This window comes from Euphorbia lathyris, chromosome 2 (genome assembly GCF_963576675.1).
Source record: "Euphorbia lathyris chromosome 2, ddEupLath1.1, whole genome shotgun sequence".
In the NCBI taxonomy this organism is placed as follows: Eukaryota; Viridiplantae; Streptophyta; class Magnoliopsida; order Malpighiales; family Euphorbiaceae; genus Euphorbia; species Euphorbia lathyris.
The window spans coordinates 82,681,089-82,701,046 of record NC_088911.1 but is presented as its reverse complement, the minus strand read 5'-3'; the positions used below and the strand labels follow the sequence as shown (position 1 = coordinate 82,701,046).

Below are 19,958 nucleotides of genomic sequence, written 5' to 3'. Positions count from 1 at the left end.
TGTCATCATGCTTGTTTTTAACTGCTCTTTTCTGCCTGCCGCTCCTGCCGTCTGTCAAGTCGCCATCCATCATCAGAAATTGCAGCATTAGACCGCTGGATCATAGGTTGCTCATCTCCTCATGGTTTGTGCAAAACAGGCTGCTTACAGTCTGTTTGACTTAATCTTTCCCAATCTGCATAAAAACACTTATAAGACCTTCTTTTACGTAATTTAACCCTAAAGCACCCTTAATTCATCATAAATAGTATGTTAAATTGTAGTCAAATTCATGCCTAACAATATATCTTCTATCTATCTATCTATCAGGAGTGATGAATGCTCAATCTAACATTAGCTGTCCTTCAATTAGTGATACCCAACGCATGGTTGCACACCCCTCATAGTCATCCCTGTTATGGATCGTGTTTAAACAGAGTCTAAGTATCAGACTCCATAATCCAGAATAACTAATTAATGTTTATTTGAGTCCGAGGATTACTTATACCTACTAATACCATTTAAGATGAAACATGTGATACTAGATAAATTCATCCATCCTGTTATCTCAAGTCGGGTCCCAATCCTAATGAACTCATTCACTAGATCTATGTAATTATCTAGATATCCAAATATCTATTGCTTGTGACATCAAGTCTTTGTTCACAATAGAAGACACTATTACATGCAAGTCTCAACAGCACTATGTTAATCCCATAAACATATTACTTGACTTGGAGTTGTTTTAAGTTTATTGGTTTATTATAAAGTTTAGTCTCACTTTATGCTTGTTTGAACACTTTATGATCACTTAAATATACTTGAGATTTCTTTTATTTAACTTAATTAGTTCTGATAAAAGATAAATGCCTTTATATAGTTAAACATACTATATCTTATAAAACAAACGATAATGAATGATTCATTTACAACTGGTTTAAATCCTACAACAATTGTCTATAGGACACCAAACCCCAACATATATATATATATATATATATTGAAATTAAACTTCAAATTTAATTTTGGCCTTTATTCATTTCCCCATTTGGGATAGACTGAAACTGAATTCAATCCAATTGAATCCATATGTTCATCTGGGCCTAATAACTATGTTTTAACCATTCTTAAGCAAAACCTTGATTCCTTAGTAGTTCCATTATGCGAGCGATCCAGATAGGTATATCTAGAGGTGGTAATTAGACCGAACTTCTAGTTCATCTAATCCTATCATCAGTAGGTTTTAGCTTACCTCTATGACTATCCAGCTCAAATATTTATCTAATGTTCAAAGACTGAGAAACTAATAGTAACCTCATAGCAATCCCTTGCTAAATGATATCAAGTTGAATATGAGGCACAATATTGTCATCCTCATATAATGTTCAAACATTCATTGATCTCCTAATGGAATGATCAGTTCGAATAAGCAATACCTAATGCTTCATTCGGGCGTGTCCACACTCTTCTCAATTCCACTAATCAAGTGGCCGATGATATCTGATCTCCCCCGGGATAGTAGCAATCCCTCGCACTTCACTCATGGTCTCTCAACATGATTCAGTACATACTTGGCTAAACTTGGCACCAATTTACTGGCCCATTAGGTGATAACAAACATATGCAATGTCTTATCCAAGTCCCATAGTGATTTTGGGTTTAAGGATTCATCTATGACCGTTACATGAGAACCACCTCTGACATTAATAACCATGTGGTGTTCTCATAGCAGATCAATCTAGAGTTTACTCTATAAACCCTAATGCCCTTGGTTTGACATTCCATGTTTGTGATCAATGCAACACCATCACAACCAAGGCAACAAACTAGTCTTTAGTTATTCTTCGTTCCCATGATAATAATAAACTAGTGATATTTAGATTAATATCTTATTGCCATACATCTTCACTTGATCAGGTCCTCAACCCGCCAAACGTGTGCAGATCACTCATCTTGGATACTATGCTAATCATCTTGCATAAGTAAGTATGACTTAACAGATTGTTGCCTCATAGTTAATGATATCGTTAAATATAACGTCTCGGGACTAGGTCATACCCCAATAAAAAAGTCTCGTGCATACTTTCATTCTCGTCGGTATTACATGATAACCACAAACATAGCAGAATCATTGAAAGTAATAATGGTTATAGGAAGACGTTTACATATGACAGTGTTGGTAGAGTACATAAGAGCTACTCTTGAAAGATGGTTTTACGTGAGCCAATAATTAACAAGTTAGAAGTTTCAACCCATCATGTAGTGTAATTTGTGCAACTTGAATTATATATATATATATATATATATATATATATATATATATATATATATATATATATATATATATATATAACATAACAACTTTAACTTTCAGGAGCACGTCAATCACATTTATCGCATTGGGCTGAAAAGAAGATGATAAGTCATGTAGACAAAGCTGTCACTTGTACATTTTATGGAATAAACAACCACATATTTCATATCGGCAATTCAACAAAGGAGGGAGTTATCGACTTAAATGCAAAAACAATGCACGTGTAGGAAATGGCAACTTTCACAGTTTCTATGTAAACATGTATGCAAAGTTGCACGTGAGCATCAGCTAAGTATTGCATATCAATGGGTAGATCGTTACTACACCAACGAAGTAGTTAAATTATCTTATGTTGAGTCTATATAACCAATTGGACACTAGTAGGAATGGATAAACTGTGATCCTCATATTAAAGTTCTCCCCCTATAAAAGGCTCTACACTTATCAGTCGACTAATAAGTCAGAATAGAAGACCATCTCAAGGTGAAGATCTAGTTCTAAGAATATGTAGCAAGTGCGGGAATACTAGGCATATTAGGTTGAATTGTCATCGTCTGTTACCAAATACAACATAACCTCTGAGTATAGTAACAAGTTCTCTAAGCTCTAGGACGCGAAGATGTAATCTTTCATTGTGTGAACTTCTATTGAACTCATATATTAAACAACGATACTCAATATGTGTGCTTAATTGTATATTTTGATATGTGTGCTTAATTATATCTATTTCATTATATGTGCTTAGGTTTAGTCATTATCAATTGTAGTATATAAGTGACATTCATAGTTCAAATAACCACTTCACAGTTGCACTGACTACGAAATCAGAACTATACACATTAATTTCACAATTGAATAAACTGCGAAATAGACACACAAATAGTGATAACATTCATTTTACAGTTCAAGTAATACCTTCACATTTAATGAAACTATGAGGAATAATATACAAATTTAAGCTTCATGTTTAAGTAATACCTTCACAATTAATGAAACTATGAAGTGGTATAAGTAATTGCGAAAACAACGAAACTCAAAACTGAATATTAAGTAACTCAACCCATCATTATCCATAATACTCAAACTTGAAATGTTCATAATATCAACCACTATATCAACTATAATATACAATACTTAACCCTGCAATGTTCATAATATCAACTATTATATCAACCATAATATACAATACTCAAATATGCAATGTTCACAAAATCAACCACTATATCAACCATAATATACAATACTCAAACATGTATGTTCACAATATCAACCATAATATATAATACTCAAACTTGAAATGTCCATAGTATCAACCATAATATACAACACTGAAACCTGAATGATATAATATACTAAATGTTCACAAAATCAACCACAATATACATTTTTAATCCAATTCCAAAGGATAGAGTTTCCCGTGAAACACCTCAAGCGTAATTCAATTAAAATATGTTGATACAAATCTAGAATTAATCAAATATATATGAATCGTATATGGAATGTTTGTGCTAACCCAATTAGTTGATATGATACGACGCTATCAATCTTCCGTTGGCTGAAATTCTCAAACTTCTCTTTTTTGGATGAATTAGTTATAACCCTTTGCATGGTCCTATAAGTCTCCTCCTAAGCTTTTACTCCCTATCATGGTTGTCAAAACTGGACTGGCCAGAGAACCGATATGGATAAAGGATTAAAGGTTTAAGGTTCAATCGAGGTTGAACCGAAGTTCAAAATAGCGTGTGAAAACTAGTATTTTTGCTTTATTTAATCTCTTAAAATAGAAAATATTAATAATCCTTGATTGATTAGTATATTCTGGAAATTAAAACTTTCCTCTCAAATCCTAGATTTATTAGCAATTTCTGTTCAGACTTGACATGAAACTTGAAAGCCATATGAAGAGAAAAATTTATAAATAAAAACTACAAAACTAATCCTAGAATACACTTTGGTATATTGCAAATAGGATATACAAAATAGAAAATAAAAACTAAATTAGAAATTATAAAATTAAAAATTAAAAATTAGAAAGTATTGAGTTGTAATATCTTTGTATCGATATGGAAAAGTTGAAAGAATAACTAAGGACTAAAGCAATAAAGTTATTGAATTATTGGAGTGCATAAATTTTCAATTTTTCATCAAACAAACTTATCAAGTTAATTAATTAATTAATAAGTTATTGACAATTAATGGTATAAATTAAACTTAATTTTAAATTTTCTTAAAAAAAGACTGAAATTTTGACCCGTGAAACTTGCTAACCAGTGGCTAGTTTTCCGATTCAACTGATTGGTTCAATGAGTTTTAAGCGGCTTTCACTAGTGTTGATTTTTTAGTATCTCCGGACAGGTCTGCCTACCAGGTGCGATTCAATCGGGTTGAACCGGTCAGGTCAGGCCATATCTTACAACCTTGCTCCCTATGGAAACTCATAAAAAATTCAATTAAAATATGTTGAAACAAATCTAAAATCAATCATATATATATATATATGAATCATACTTGGAATGTTTGTGCTAATCCAATTAGTAGATATGACACGACGCTATCAATCTTTCATTGACTGAAATTCTCAAATTTTTCTTTTCTGGATGAACCGACTATAGCCCTTTGCATAGTCCTATAAGTATCCTCACAAGCAATTACTCCCAATGGAAACTCACAAAAAGTTTAGGAAAGTCAGTGAGGTCGATGATATTGATATTCACTAAATGAGATGGATCAGTAGCGAAGAAGATCTTATCTATAACATACAACATCACCATGAATACTGCATCACCGTCTTTTTCCCCATGCCAATTTGTGTTAATGAAAGCTTAATATATTTGTTTATGCCTTAAGCTTCGACTTCCTCTAAAGTACATGCCTCTCAATCTATTATTCTTCTTTAAATGACCCATCCTTTGCAAAATTGGCTTCGTCTCGCAAAATCTCAACCCGATGATCAGTCCGTACTCTCAATCTCCAAATTTGAGTTCAACTCATTTGATATTGAACCACATCTCTCTATGTTTTGGGTTTGGTGGAGTAATCTCTCTAGTTATTACACCATGACATATGAGAGTAGATAATGTGCACACTTCCATATCCACCAAATGCCCGAAAGAAGTCATCTTAAACCATTCCATTTGGTCTTTTAACAATTTGCTCTTCACTTTCTTCATTACCTTAGTGTCATTCCTCACCGTGATTGAGGCCTTTGTATTCAAGCTGATGGGACACTTGAATTTAATTCCTTTGGGACTATCATCAAGAGGTACTCCCCTTTTTCTCTTTTTGGAATCCTTCTTAGAAGCATCCTCGGTTGAAACCTTCACATTATTAAAAAAAACGGAACTAAATGTAAGGGAAACAAGAAAACAAAACTACTTCGCAGTTATAAACTCCTTCGCACTGTGAAACAAAATCAACTTAAAATACTTCATAGTTGAAGCAACTGTAAAACATATGATAAAACTACGAAGACAACTATCTTCGCAGTTCTGCGATCCCTTCATAGTGTGTGAGACATCGAAGGTACTCCTCCATGCAAAGATAATTTCGCAGTCATGAAAACCTTACGTAGTGGAAGCAATTGCGTAGAAAATTCAAATGACTGATATGAATTTCCTTCGCAGTTGCTTCCACCGTGGAAGGTTTTAATGACTGTGAAATTATCTTCCCGCTGAAATAAGAGGACTTCTAACATTCAATCACGCAAATACATCACAAATAAGTTTCCAATAAGTTTCCAACATAACTCTAACCCTAATACGAAATCACTAGAAAAACTACTAAACCCAAACCCTGAACTAGTAAATCCTAAATCGCACCAAAAACCTAAACTAAACCATAAACATGCAAAGAGATTAAAACTTACATTCTTGCTGACCTTGCCATTAAATTACAAAAAAAATGACTCCAAAATCGCCGCAGAAATCGTACAAAATCACTATGCAGCTGTCTTTCCACAAATTATATTCCGTATAAGATATGTTAAGTGATAATATATGTACTAAGGATATTTCAGAAAAGTTAATTTTGAAAGTGTCTAATTTGGTAAGAAGTGTTGTAATGGATCTAAATATATAAATAAACAGTTCAATTGAGTCGGCTTTGTAATTCACCTTTATCTTTATCCAATCAATGACGAAATTGAGTGTTTAGTAAAATTAAAAAATTATTAAAAATTATCGAGAAGCTTTTTATTGTTTAACACCGGTTTTAAATCCTTTAGATGCAATTCAAAACTTTTTTTATTTAAATAATTTGAGATTCTTAACCATTCAAATTTTCGTAAATGGTATAATTGGTGATACCACTTTTCATACCTAATATATATATTTTCTTTATTAAAAAAAACCTTAAAACTAATTTCCCATTCTTTATTTAGATATTTTTTTAATTTATTTTAGAATTTTTAGAATATTTTGTGTCTATGTATTAATTTTCTCCAAACATTAGTAGAAATTAGATTAGGTTTTTCTCCAATTAATTTTCTAATTGTGGTCGTTGTATAGTCGATAGTTTAGTCCCTACCTTCCTTACTTCAGTTCTAGTCTTCGCGAGGTTTTTCTTCTTCCCTCACTCTTCTGCAGATCTCTCTTCTCTTCTCTTCTCCCTGGAAAGGAAATCCCCACATACAAACACCACTTTTATGGCCGGTTGATTTGATTCATTGAGTTTCTAACCTTACAAAACCTTGCAAATCAAACAAAACCAGTTTTCAATTTAGATCTGAAATTATCTATTTTTCACATTTTAATGGCATCTCCAAATCCACAAACCCCTCAGTTTGACATGCACAAATTCTTCATGCCCACGACTTCAACACCACCACCAACAGCAAACAATCAAAATCTACCCCATAACCTTATGGTTCCTCCTCTTACTTCTATGCCTTCTTCTTCTTATCCTCCTACTGGTACCAATTCGAACTTCCCCTATCAATTTCCGCCTCAACAATTTCACCATGCCCCTTCTTATCCTCCTCCTATGGATAACCATACCCATAACGTCCCTCCTTCTCCTCTTTCTAATATGCCGCCGCAGCGTTCTGTTTCTTTTCCTACCCCGCCTCTTCAACCCCAACCGCAACTCCAGCAGCAACAAAACCCTTCTCCTCGGAATAACACTAACGAGCGCAGTGGGGCTGAAATTATGGCCCTTCTTCGCTCTTCTCCTCCCCCTAATCAAGACCCGCCACCTCCTCAACAGACTCAACATTCCATGGAGTTCCCTGCTGGACCGCTAGGATCCATTGGCACCAATGTTCCTGCTGTAGGACCTATTAGGATGCCCAGCAGCAAGATACCCAAGGGCAGGAGGATATTGGGTGATCATGCTCTCTATGATGTGGATGTAAGGTTGCAAGGGGAGGTGCAGCCTCAGCTCGAGGTTACTCCCATAACCAAGTACACGTCGGATCCTCAGCTTTGCTTGGGACGGCAAATTGCTGTCAACAAGTCTTACATTTGTTACGGGTTGAAGCAGGGCAATATTAGGATTCTTAACATCAATACTGCTTTGAGGTCTTTGTTTCGCACCCAATCTCAGGTCTAATTCTTTGCCAATTTTAGTGCTTTTAGCTCTTTGTTTTTGTTTTATCCGCTTTCCCCATTTCAGGATAGCTTTCTTGGTTTTAAAAAGCTGCATTCCATACCCAGTTTAGCAAAAAATTGTGTTATTTAGTGTCACTGTGGAACTAAAGGAAAAAAAGAGTTGTACTAATAATCTGTTCACCCTTATATAATATGCTTATTTGTTAGTTTAACAAAATCGGAATTGGGTTCCATCGGATATGCATATTGCAGTTAGCAAGGCCTTGAAGAGCATCATGATTATATTTTTCAGTTGTGGGGTTCACTGTTGTTGTAGTATATTTGAGTCTTTTGTTGTTGTATTTTGTAGAAAAGTTAAAGAAATTTATTTACTTTATATATTTCTTTGAGGATCGCAATGGTTGACTGTTGCATATGTGTTGCCATCTGTAAATGAGTGCTTCAGTATAAGAGTTGGTTTTTTATGTTCACATAAGCTTGATTTTGATGCTAGATGAAAAAGCAAAGCTCTTGCTGATCATGATTGTACATACTGCACTGATACGCCAAATAATTGTGTAGTTGTAGCCATGCAGTTTATGTGTGGGGAAAATAGCTTTAACTCAAGTTTTTAATCGCATAATAGATGGAGATATGAATTTTCTCTTAATTAAATTCAAATATAAGGTAAAAGGATAAACAACAAATATATTTCGCCCAGCCATGAGTGATACTGTTGATCCTTCTTGTCCTCAGGATGAGTTTGGTTGATTTTTTTAACTATTGCTGTTATGATAATAAACAGAAAATATGTTTTCCCCAGCTCGAATCTTTTCTATTATGTTATTATAATAAACAAATTCAAGTTCTGGCCTTCTGTTTACTGTTGGTTCTGTCAATTGTTGCATGACAAGCAGCATCGCTACGTTCATTTTTAAGTAAATATCAGTAGGGGTATGAATCAATGTAGTTGCACATGAAGGAGGCATCTTTGTTCAACTCTTCTTTCTTTCATTACGTAATGTGATATTTTTGATCCTTCTTGTCCTCAGGATGAGTTTGGTTTTTTTTTTTAACTATTGCTGTTATTATAATAAACAGTAAATATATTTTCCCAGCCCTAACCTTTTGTATTATGTTATTATAATAAACAAATTTAAGTGCTGGCCTTCTGTTTACTGTCAGTTCTGTCAATTGTTGCATGACAAGCAGCATCGCTACGGTCATTTTTATGTAAATATCAGTAACTGTAAACGTTGTTGTCGTGTGACCTGTTCGAGTCTTAGGAGCGGCCTCTTGCCAAAAAAAAAAAAAAATTGGCCGGGGAAGGCTTGCCCCCAGTACACCCTTGTGGTGGGACCCCTCTCCGGACCCTCGCTTAGCGGGGACGCGTAGTGCACCGGGTCGCTCTTTTTTTGTTTATATTTATTATCAGTAGGGGTATGAATCAATGTAGTTGCACATGAAGGAGGCATCTTTGCTCAACTCTTCTTTCTTTCATTACATAATGCGACGCTGATTAATTGGATTTCATGCTGGATCCGTGAATAGCTGTGAACAGAATTGCAGATTTTTTTTTTTTGGGGGGGTGAAGGCTCTAAGCTCTATAGTCATTTTCTCCCTCTCTCTCTCTCTCTCTCTCTCTCTAACAAGAAATGGAATGAACTGTTCTGCAGTTAGTCCCATTAGGGACTGGATGATTGAATGGAAAATTGCTAAATTATTTGAATTGCATTTTATTCTCTATTTCTTGTTGAATCTTGTGTGCATTTTTCTTGGTATTATTAAGCAAAAGAGTTTTTTGTTCTTTTATTTTTCTGATTGCTGAGTTCAAATAAATTCATTTACTTGCTCAAACAGCAAGGTTATCATTTGTTTCGAACTTAAATTGGTTATCATAATGTGTTGGTCCTACTTCTGCTTTTATCTATTGAGTTAGAAATTGATAATAATTGCTGTATACTTTAGTATAATGTTTTCGTTAATCAACTTGGCACTTTGGATTTTGATGTCACTTTTGCTGATTTGAAGTGGTGTGCATGATCATACAAAAGATTATGTGCTTTGTAATTTCTGCATTACGTTCCCTTTCAATGTTCTATTAAATTCTTATATTATTTTTCAATTCAATTAAAGGACAACTGAAAGGGTTGGATGGGGTGAAATCTTTTTGGTGCCTATACTTTTCTTTTCTCCTCATCTAAAGTCTTGTCTTTTCATCTCAGAGGGTCACTGACATGGCTTTCTTTGCTGAGGATGTTCATCTTTTGGCCAGGTATCCCTCTCTCTCTAGTTTGTAATTTACTACTCTGATCTGTTTCAGGTTGTGTAACTTGTTTCTATGCAGTGCTGGGGTAGATGGAAGATTTAATGTCTGGAAAATTTCTGAAGGTCCAGATGATGAAGATAAGCCACAAATTACAGGAAAGACTGTTATTTCCATTCAAATAGTCGGGGAGGAGGAAATTAAAAATCCACGAGTTTGTTGGCACTGTTACAAACAAGTATGAAACTCTTGTAGATCCTCAACGGAAGAGTGTCTTCTGTTACACATATCCTTTTTGTTTTTTTCTTTCCGTTGATTTAGTTCTTGTATCGTCTCACTTACGACCTTTCTCTATCACTTCTAACAGGAGATTTTGGTTGTTGGGGTTGGTAAGCGGATTCTCAGAATTGATACCAACAAGGTTGGGAAGGGTGGCCTCTATACATCTGAGGCACCTCTTCAGTGTCCTCTTGACAAATTGACTGATGGTATCCAATTGGTTGGCAAGCATGATGGCGAAGTGACTGATTTATCGATGTGCCAATGGATGACTACCCGTTTGGTTTCTGCTTCGATGGATGGCACTGTTCGTATTTCTCCTTAACTTTCATTCTATTAAATACTGTTATTTTCTACTTGAATCCTTTTCTTTCTAGAATTTCGTTTGAGTTTATTTATTTTTTATTTAGTGAAAAACTCTAAAGTTCGATTGGAATTTTTTTTCAAAAATAATTTTGATTGAAGTTTATATTTGATATTGTTATCTTTATCATAAGGGTGATTCTGTAATCTAGTATTGGCTTGTTTGTTTATTTCCCCTAAATAAGGTAGAATTGGGTTAGGAATGGTAAAAAGGTTGTAAAGATTGTTAACCATAGAGAAGTGGACAGTTGAATTCCTGGTTGGAGTTATAAGTGAAAAATGCCTTAAAGAACTCTTCTCTTTTACTGGGGAAAGTCCAAACATGATGTAGATAATCTGTTTCTCCCCTTCACATGACCATAGACGTGGAGTGCTAATTCGAAATGCATTTTCCAACTAATGGCACTAATAGATTTTCCTCAATAGGAAATGAACTTCTAAGCTGGCTAAGGTAAGATAATCCTGTTTCTTGCAAAAACAGGCCCTCTCTTCTTTACGGCTTCACTTCTCCATGTTTGCTTATTCGATTGATTGTTTACTTTAAACCTTGTAATCATTTGTCATGTTGTAAAGTGTCTTTACATCTAAATAAGGTTCTTTAACTCTTATCTTAATCTGAATAGCTATACTAATTTTCAAATCAAGTTGGCACTTCCATTTTCCAAGCTTTCAAAATGATTTTAAATTTTAAAGGATTCTTCAGAATGGACAAAACATTTGTCTGTTCATGATATAAGAATCTTTAACTTTTTTTAGCTTACAATATTTTGATCCTTAATCTGTAGCACTTGTCAGAATGCTTTGGAGATACTGATCTTTCATTGTTGCTAGTCACTATTTCTGCAGCAGAATCTTTAACGTTATTGTGCTGGCAATGATTTTGATTTGTAAGCACTTACGAGGGTTTCTACGTAGCCTTTTCTTATTGCATTATTAGAGGCAGTTCTCTGGGAATTTACAATTTGTTTCTTAGAATTCTTTCTGTTCTTCCCCTTTAGGGTCATTTATCATTAGGTTCTGTTTGATCTATTTGAAATGTGTTTTACAGAATGATGTGTTTCCAGTTGTTGGTGGTTAAAATATATCTATGCATGGATGCATGCTTGCTTATGTTCCATTGGTTTTGATTGAATTGAAGTCTATTTCTAGTGTTGTTGACTCTTTCCTCTCTTTTTTTTTTTTTTTTTTTTTTTTGTGCAACCAGATTAAGATTTGGGAGGATCTCAAGGCACTGCCTCTTGTGGTTTTGAGACCGCATGATGGCCTATCTGTTTACTCGGCTACATTCCTCACTGCTTCCAACCGGCCAGATCATATCATACTTGTGACTGCGGTATGCTGTTGAGATTGTTACTTTTGTTGGTCAAAATCTTTTAATTATACTTCTGCTAGCTAGCCAGATGTGGAGCATCTAAGTTGCACTCATTGAGTTACTAATACAATAAAACGTTCTTTTTGATAGTTGAGCTGCTGACATGAAAACAGTAAAGTTCTGTGCGTTTTTCCAATTGTTTTACTTATGATGTTGGTTAGAATTTTTTTCCAATTGTTGCTAATCATTTATAAGCAGGTTCTGCTCTGCATAACCTAGTCAAGACTTGGAAATATACTCTTTTGTCTATTATGGCCTCCACTGTTATTCCATCCAACCATTACAAAATAAGTTAATTTGTGGGAGAGATCTTGAGATAATGTCCATGACAAAGAATTTAGGTTGGAGAGAGATGAGTTTTTTTTTTTTTTTGCCATGTATTGATCAATTAGTTTTGTTCTGTATTAATGGTCAATGGTCATATTAGCAAATCTCACCCTAAAATAGCTGCATATCTCAATTTTGTAAATTGGAAGGATTGGTCCAAATGTAAAAAAGCTCTGAAATTCAAGATGCGGTTATTCTTATTTAATTGGGAGATCGATCTTAAAGTTCCTTTGGAGCATAAACATGCAATGCTTGTCTAATTTTTCAAATTGGTGAACAGGGGCCCCAGAATAGGGAAGTGAAGGTTTGGGTTTCCTCCAAAGAAGAGGGCTGGCTCCTACCTAGCGATGCTGATTCATTGAATTGCATACAGACTTTAGAGCTGAAGAGCTCAGCTGAACCTCGAGTCGAGGAGGCGTTCTTCAACCAAGTTGTAGCTCTATCCCAAGTGGGTCTCCTCTTACTTGCAAATGCTAAGAGAAATGCTATATATGCTATACATATAGATTATGGTCCTAATCCAGCAGCATCTCGCATGGATTACATATCGGAGTTTACAGTCACTATGCCTATCTTGAGTTTAACAGGAACTAGTGATGTTCTTCATGGCCAGTCTGTTGCTCAGATTTATTGTGTCCAGACACAGGCTATTCAGCAATATACATTGGACTTATGCCAGTGCTTCCCACCATTGTTGGAGAATGTGGGTTTTGAGAAGTCAGATACTGATGCTGCATTTGGTCTACCTAACATTGAAGGAGTTGCTGCTTTGGACTCACATGGAAGTAACTTCTCTGACATTCCTGTTAGTGCTGCTTCAATTGATATGTCCACTGCCCAAGATATTTCTTCTTCAAATATTAATTCCAAGCCTCTGGGTTTGACCCCTTCAAATAGTGATGTTGACATTTCTTGTGGTCCGACATCTCCTCTTTCCCGTAGTCGGAAGACTTTTGCTGAGGTTACAGCCGGAGGAAGGCTTGAGCCTGGCCCTGTGCCTGGTGACCAAGTTTCACATCAACCAGTCATTGATTATTCAGTTGACCAGCAAATGGATTCAATGCGTGCTAATTTAACTGATGTTCCATCCTTGGATAGTGATTCAAAAAGTGATGAAAAGAAAGGTGCAGAAGATGATAGTTCTAGCATACTTAATCCACCTGTCATGTTTAAACACCCAACTCATCTGATAACTCCATCGGAGATTTTAATGGGTGTTCCATCTCCTAATAATGAGGGCAAGATAGAGGTTGAATCAGACATTCAGGATGTAGTTGTCAATGGTGATGTCAATAATGCAGAAGTTGAGGTTAAAGTAGTTGGCGAAACAAAATCTACTCAAAATGATGAATTTGGTCTACGGTTAGAACCTAAAACACTCATTTCAGAGAATAAGGAGAAGTTCTTTTGCTCCCAGGCTTCAGATCTGGGTATTGAAATGGCCAGGGAATGTCGTGCCATTTCAGCAGAAACTTACAATATGGAGGAACCCCAAGGAGATGGGGCTGGTGCAGCAGAGTTTCTTGCCCAAACTTCTAATGCAGGCGAGGAAGAAGCCCATGATTCTGCAAAAGATCAAAAAGTTTCAGAGTCAAGTATGACCACTATAGTTCAGCAATCAATCAATCCAACTTCGAAGGGGAAAAAGCAGAAAGGGAAAATTTCTCAAGTGCTAGGTCCATCTTCTCCATCTCCAAGTGCTTTTGATTCAACAGATTCTTCAAATGAACCAGCAGGGCCTGCTGGTCATATGTCATTGGAATCTCCCATACCTCAAATTGTTGCTATGCAGGAGATGCTTAATCAGGTAATTGCTTACACGTGGGACATAAAAACCATGCACCATATTTGTGTGCCTTTACTATGTGATATTAAGCACCCTCAATGTTCGTGAGATTTCAAATGCATCATACATGGTTTGCTGATAGGTTTGTACACTTACATTGTATCCTATGTGTAAATAGCTCAATTGTCCATCGGCGATCTTATTTGATCGAGGTTTGAGACCTCGATTTATTGCACCTTCCTGTTGCTATTTTTTTTTTCCTTGGAGTGGAAGGGGGTTGGGACTTGGGGGGCAAATAAAGAGTTATTTTAACTATGGTTTGTATACAGAGTAACCAGTGGGAAAAAACCGCTGCTAAGTCATAATAAGAAAAAAAAAAGAGATTTCATGCAGCTGTTAGAAAATGACTTGCAGATTGAAGAACAGTATGGTATATTAGGAAGAAACTCATATAATGACCAGTTGAAATTCTCTGAGTATCAGATAATGCAAAACATTCACTTCACTTCTAAAAAATGGTGTGATGGACTGTGCTGGAGATCATTATGCTGGCAAGACCAACTTTTTTGAGGTGACTACCAATTGTTGCCTTGTCATAGTGCACCTGTAAATCAGGGAAAGAAAGAAGGTTCCTAGAATCTTTTTTATACCCCTGTTAAAATGTGCCAAGGATCATAACAACCTCTGGCCTAAGTTCCGAGTTTTAACAGCAAGAATCTAGCAAAAAGAGGATATTTACATGATATAAAGAAAAAGGAGTTTTGCACCATGAGCAAATTTACAAGTTCTATATTTTCTTAGCATTTATAATCTAGGAACAAGTAGTCCAAAGGTGAAGATATCCCTTGGTTGAAAAAAGGACTGGGCTGATTTGAAGTAGATATTAGGAACTGCCACTGGCATTGTTTGGCATAGATACTAAGTACCCCCCTGCATTTGTCATTCCCTGAACAGTAAAGGTTTTTAACCATTTATATAGAAAATATTTAATAGAACTTAAAAGCTTCTATATAACTAAATAAGAATTAAATATAGAAATAGCAGAGATGTATTTCTATCTATGTTTTTTTATTTATACATAATATTATATATAAATAAAACAACTGAAGTACATAGGGTCTTTTTTATGCATTGAGTATTTGGTACAGAAAATAAGCATGATGTATTATCTAACACCTGCATTACTAGCTTAGAAAGTTAGAAGAATTAATGGCCGAGGCATGGAACCAAAGTTATTGCTTTGCTGCTTAGAACTTTTCAAGGTTGCAATGTGATCACTCCATTTTGTCAGAAGTGCATAATGTGTTTACATATTTTAATTGTTTTACATGGAACAAATGTTTTGATTAGATTACAAATTCTGTTGAATATATATATATATATATATATAGGGATAAGGTGCAAAAATACCCCTACTGTTTACATGGCAACCAAGAGCAATTTTACCCCTAACGTTGACAAGTAGGGTCAATTTGAGAAATAATTCATCATTCTGTCTTTTCAGTCATAAATCTTGTCATCTCCACTGCATACTTATGTCATTTTATCACTCATCAACAGATCACACATCTGTATACACGTGAACAAAAAATTAAAAAATTATACTGTGTTCCGTACGAGTTGGACAAAAAAATCCAAATATTTTGTCGAATTTTAAAATATTAATCTCCAATTCTGTTATGAAATTTCAAAAACATAATTAAAAAAATTTAGAACCAATATGCAACTGATGCAGAATATGAGAACAAAATATTTGTGTTTTTTTAATGATGTCTGAAATTGACCCAACTTGCCAGCGCTAGAGGTAAAATTGCTCTTGGTTGCCAACATTAAGAGTAAAAATTCGCACCATTTAGATGGCAGGTGTAAAATTGCTCGACTGTCAACATTAGAGGCATTTTTGCACCTTATCCCATATATATAATATATATTGATATACAGAAAAGCCACAATATAATCTTCTATTAATAGTGCTAGACCTTTCTATGATGGTTTTTATTTGTTCGAAAGCTGCATCCTCTACCCATTCTCCTACGTGTCTCTCTTCAAATAGATGAATAAAAAATGACCAGGCATAAGTCCCTTCTTTTGCTGAGATCATATATATATAGAGCAAATAGAACTGGGTTACAAGTTTGGCTTTTGGGTTTGCATTGATCAGGATGGTGTCATGTTAGTGTGCTCTTATTATTAATGGCTGCAAGCTTTGCTCATAGTTTTTTCTTTTCTTTTCTTTTCTTTTTTTCCTACAGTTAGTGTCCAGCCAAAGAGAGATGCAGAAGCAGATGTCAAATATGGTTGCTGTGCCTGTTTCAAAAGAATGTAGAAGACTGGAGGCAGCTTTAGGGCGGAGCATTGAGAAAGCTGTTAAGGCAAATACTGATGCACTGTGGGCTCGTTTTCAAGAAGAGAGCACAAAGAATGAGAAGTTATTGCGAGATCGAACACAGCAAATCACAAGTTTGATTTCTAATTTTGTTAGCAAGGACCTGACAGGCATATTAGAGAAAGCAGTGAAGAAAGAATTAGCTTCAGTTGGACAAGCTGTAGCTCGAACGATGTCTCCTGTCATTGAGAAGACAATATCTTCAACTATTATTGAGACATTCCAGGTTCGGAATTTTCATTTGGTGATCGTTTTTCACCTTTTTTGCATGATATTGCTTGTTTTGTTACTGATGCATTGCACTGCAGAGAGGGGTAGGTGATAAGGCGGTGAATCAACTCGAGAAATCAGTTAATTCAAAACTTGAAGCCACTGTTGCTAGGCAAATTCAAGCACAGTTTCAAACTTCTGGAAAGCAAGCTCTACAGGTTTGCCTGAGTTTAACTTGAAATCCAGCATGATTTTCAATGGTTGAATAAGATATATCTGAAATTGAGGGTCATTTTTATTCTGAGGAGAGAAAAAAATATTCAGGAGCACATGTTAACATATTAGGCTTGCAACTTTGGGCTGCTGCTTTGAAGTTCAGAGCAGCCAGTTGTACAAGCATTGAGCCACTTGTACAAGCTGGTTGAAAAGGGAGAATCATCTGCAGAGCTTCCTACCAGGATTTTATTTAGTGGGGACACAGCTTTGCAATAACATTTTGTTAATGAGACACCTTTTTTTTTTTCCTGTTGTATGGTTATGCCATTTGGTTTGGACTGGCTGTGTCCGATTTATTAATGATAGAACTTCATTGTTCACATGCAGGAGGCTTTGAAGACAGGTTTGGAAGCTTCAGTTGTCCCTGCCTTTGAGATGTCATGCAAAGCTATGTTTGAGCAAGTAGATGCCACCTTTCGAAAAGGGATGGTTGAACATACAACTGCAGCTCAACAACACTTTGAATCTACACATTCTTCGTTGGCCCTTGCTTTAAGGGTATGTATTCTAGTGCCACAGAACTCTTCTTTTTTTTCCAACAAGGTGGTGACTTAAATTTTAGGGCTTCATAATTTGAATGGCGAAAATAGATGTCCATTTACTTGGAATTCAAGTGTTAAAATATTACTTGCAACCAAGTAGTATGCAATTCTAAGGAGTGAGTCAAAATATGGAGATTTTAGCATCTTTCCTTTAGATGAGAAATTATTGACAGTACTGGTCGGCAACTCAACATGTCAAGAAACCAGTTCAATTCAGCATGTTGTGTTCTTGCTTCTTAGTAATTTGATATGTGGATCTTTGGACGTGGTGATTTTTGAAGTCCTAATTGTTTGTAAATTTCAAAAGCATCTTGAAAATTTGGTTTCTTTAAATGATGCTGGACTTCAAGTTACGCATATCAGAAGAGTTGTAAGTGACTGCTGTTTTTGTGTTCTTGCTTCTTAGTAATTTGATATGTGGGTCTAGAAACGTGATTTTTGAAGTCCTAATTGTTTGTAAATTTCAATAAGGATCTTGAAAATTTGGTTTCTTTAAATGATGCTGGACTTCAAGTTAGGCATATCAGAAGAGTTGTACGTGACTGCTGTTTTGTGAAATTCAGGAAACCATCAACTCAGCTTCATCATTAACTCAGTCCTTGAGTGGGGAATTGGCTGAAAGTCAAAGGAAGATGTTAGCTCTTGTGGCTGCTGGTGCAAACTCAAGTGCAGCTAATCCCTTGGTCACACAATTGAGCAATGGACCTTTAGCTGGCCTCCATGAAAAGGTTTGCCATTTACGAATGTAATCGATATTATTGTTGAGTCCATTTTCATTTGCCCTTATTAAGGAATGCAATTCTGAGAATTTCTGTCAACAATTTAGGTTGAGACACATTTGGATCCCACAAAAGAGCTATCAAGATTGGTATCCGAACGCAAATACGATGAGGCTTTTACCATTGCCCTCCAAAGAAGTGACGTGTCGATTGTGTCCTGGTTATGTTCTCAGGTCTCTTTCTTTACTTTTCAATGTTGTGTTAAATGAAACGTGATATCTAGCTCTATATTGCATGGAAACGAAAATGGATATCAGGAAATTCATTTGTTAAAAACATAGGAAATAGAAACGTGGAGAAACATGTGAACAATAAAATATGAGGGTATATTTATAAATCTATTTATTTTGAAAGCTCGCAGGTGATCTAGAAAAAATTAGGGATCTAATGTGATGTGGTCTGCTTCGGGAAATGTATAGTATTTTAAGATACGAGATCCAATTAATTTAAGTTACAGAAACATGATCTGAAAAAATATAAGAGTTTCAGTTTCCAAAATGTGAAAGCGCTTTAAAATCATAGCTTCATGGTAAACATAGATCTAGCTTGAAATCATTTTATTAGATAAGGTTTTTCATTGCCGAGCTTTCAATAATTTTAGCTAGTACACCCATCTTGAGCAGTGTGATTTGTTCCGTCTCAACTTTGAAATTAACTTAGGCAGCTTTATTTGCTTTTGCTAGGTTGATATGCGGGGAATTTTAGGAATGAATCCTCTGCCATTAAGCCAGGGAGTATTGCTGTCTCTTCTCCAGCAGCTGGCTTGTGATGTAAGCAAAGATACGGCTCGAAAATTGGCATGGATGACAGACGTTGCAGCTGCCATAAATCCAGCTGATCAAATGATCTCGATGCATGTGCGACCCATCTTTGAGCAAGTATATCAGATCCTCCATCATCAACGGAGTTTGCCTACAATCACCGGTGCTGATACTGGAACCATTCGGGTTCTTATGCATGTCATCAACTCGATGCTGGTGACCTGTAAATGATTATCCATTTTCAGTATTGTGCAAAATATAGCGAGTTTAGGGGTAGGAAGTGTACAAATCTTTGATGGGTCCTAGATCTTTTTCATTTCTTTTCTCAAGGTATATTTACTTTATCCTCTTTCATTAGAGATCTTTTAGTCTCTAGATACAAACAAATTAGTTCAGCTCTTTAAGACTTTCCTCTTTTTAAGTGCAAATATTCAATTTTTGTCAATGTAGAATTCTTTTTGCATTCTTAGCTCAAAATGAGGTTCACATAAACCAGAGGAAGAAAAAAACAGCTTAAAAAAAGCAACAAACTAGAAGTTCTGATTTAACTCATTTTAATTTAGAATTTTGCTTAAATTGTGGGAGTTTCAATGCAGGCATCAGAATTTCGTATTTTGTGGCGGGTTCTTTCAGACATTTGTTGTTATTGTTAGTATTTGCCTCTGAACTATTTTAGGGGCCGTTTCGTTCGTACAGGGGTAACGGAATAGAATCAAGAAAGGGAAACAAGAAGAAAGGAATGGAATGATCATGAATTCCTTTCTCTGTTTGTTTGAGTTCCACAAAGAGAATG

General features: G+C 35.4%; 1 protein-coding gene across 1 annotated transcript; it reads left to right on the top strand.

Annotated features, from left to right (window-relative positions):
- Positions 1–6,782: 6,782 nt before the first annotated feature.
- Positions 6,783–19,628, top strand: LOC136218732 (enhancer of mRNA-decapping protein 4-like). The gene is made up of 12 exons (XM_066005801.1): positions 6,783–7,834; positions 10,044–10,093; positions 10,166–10,322; positions 10,452–10,670; positions 11,931–12,059; positions 12,706–14,232; positions 16,464–16,823; positions 16,906–17,025; positions 17,411–17,581; positions 18,189–18,353; positions 18,452–18,577; positions 19,088–19,628. Exons 1-12 carry the CDS (start codon positions 7,043–7,045, stop codon positions 19,394–19,396), a joined length of 4,125 nt encoding a protein of 1,374 aa, XP_065861873.1. The 5' UTR covers positions 6,783–7,042; the 3' UTR covers positions 19,397–19,628.
- Positions 19,629–19,958: the final 330 nt, after the last annotated feature.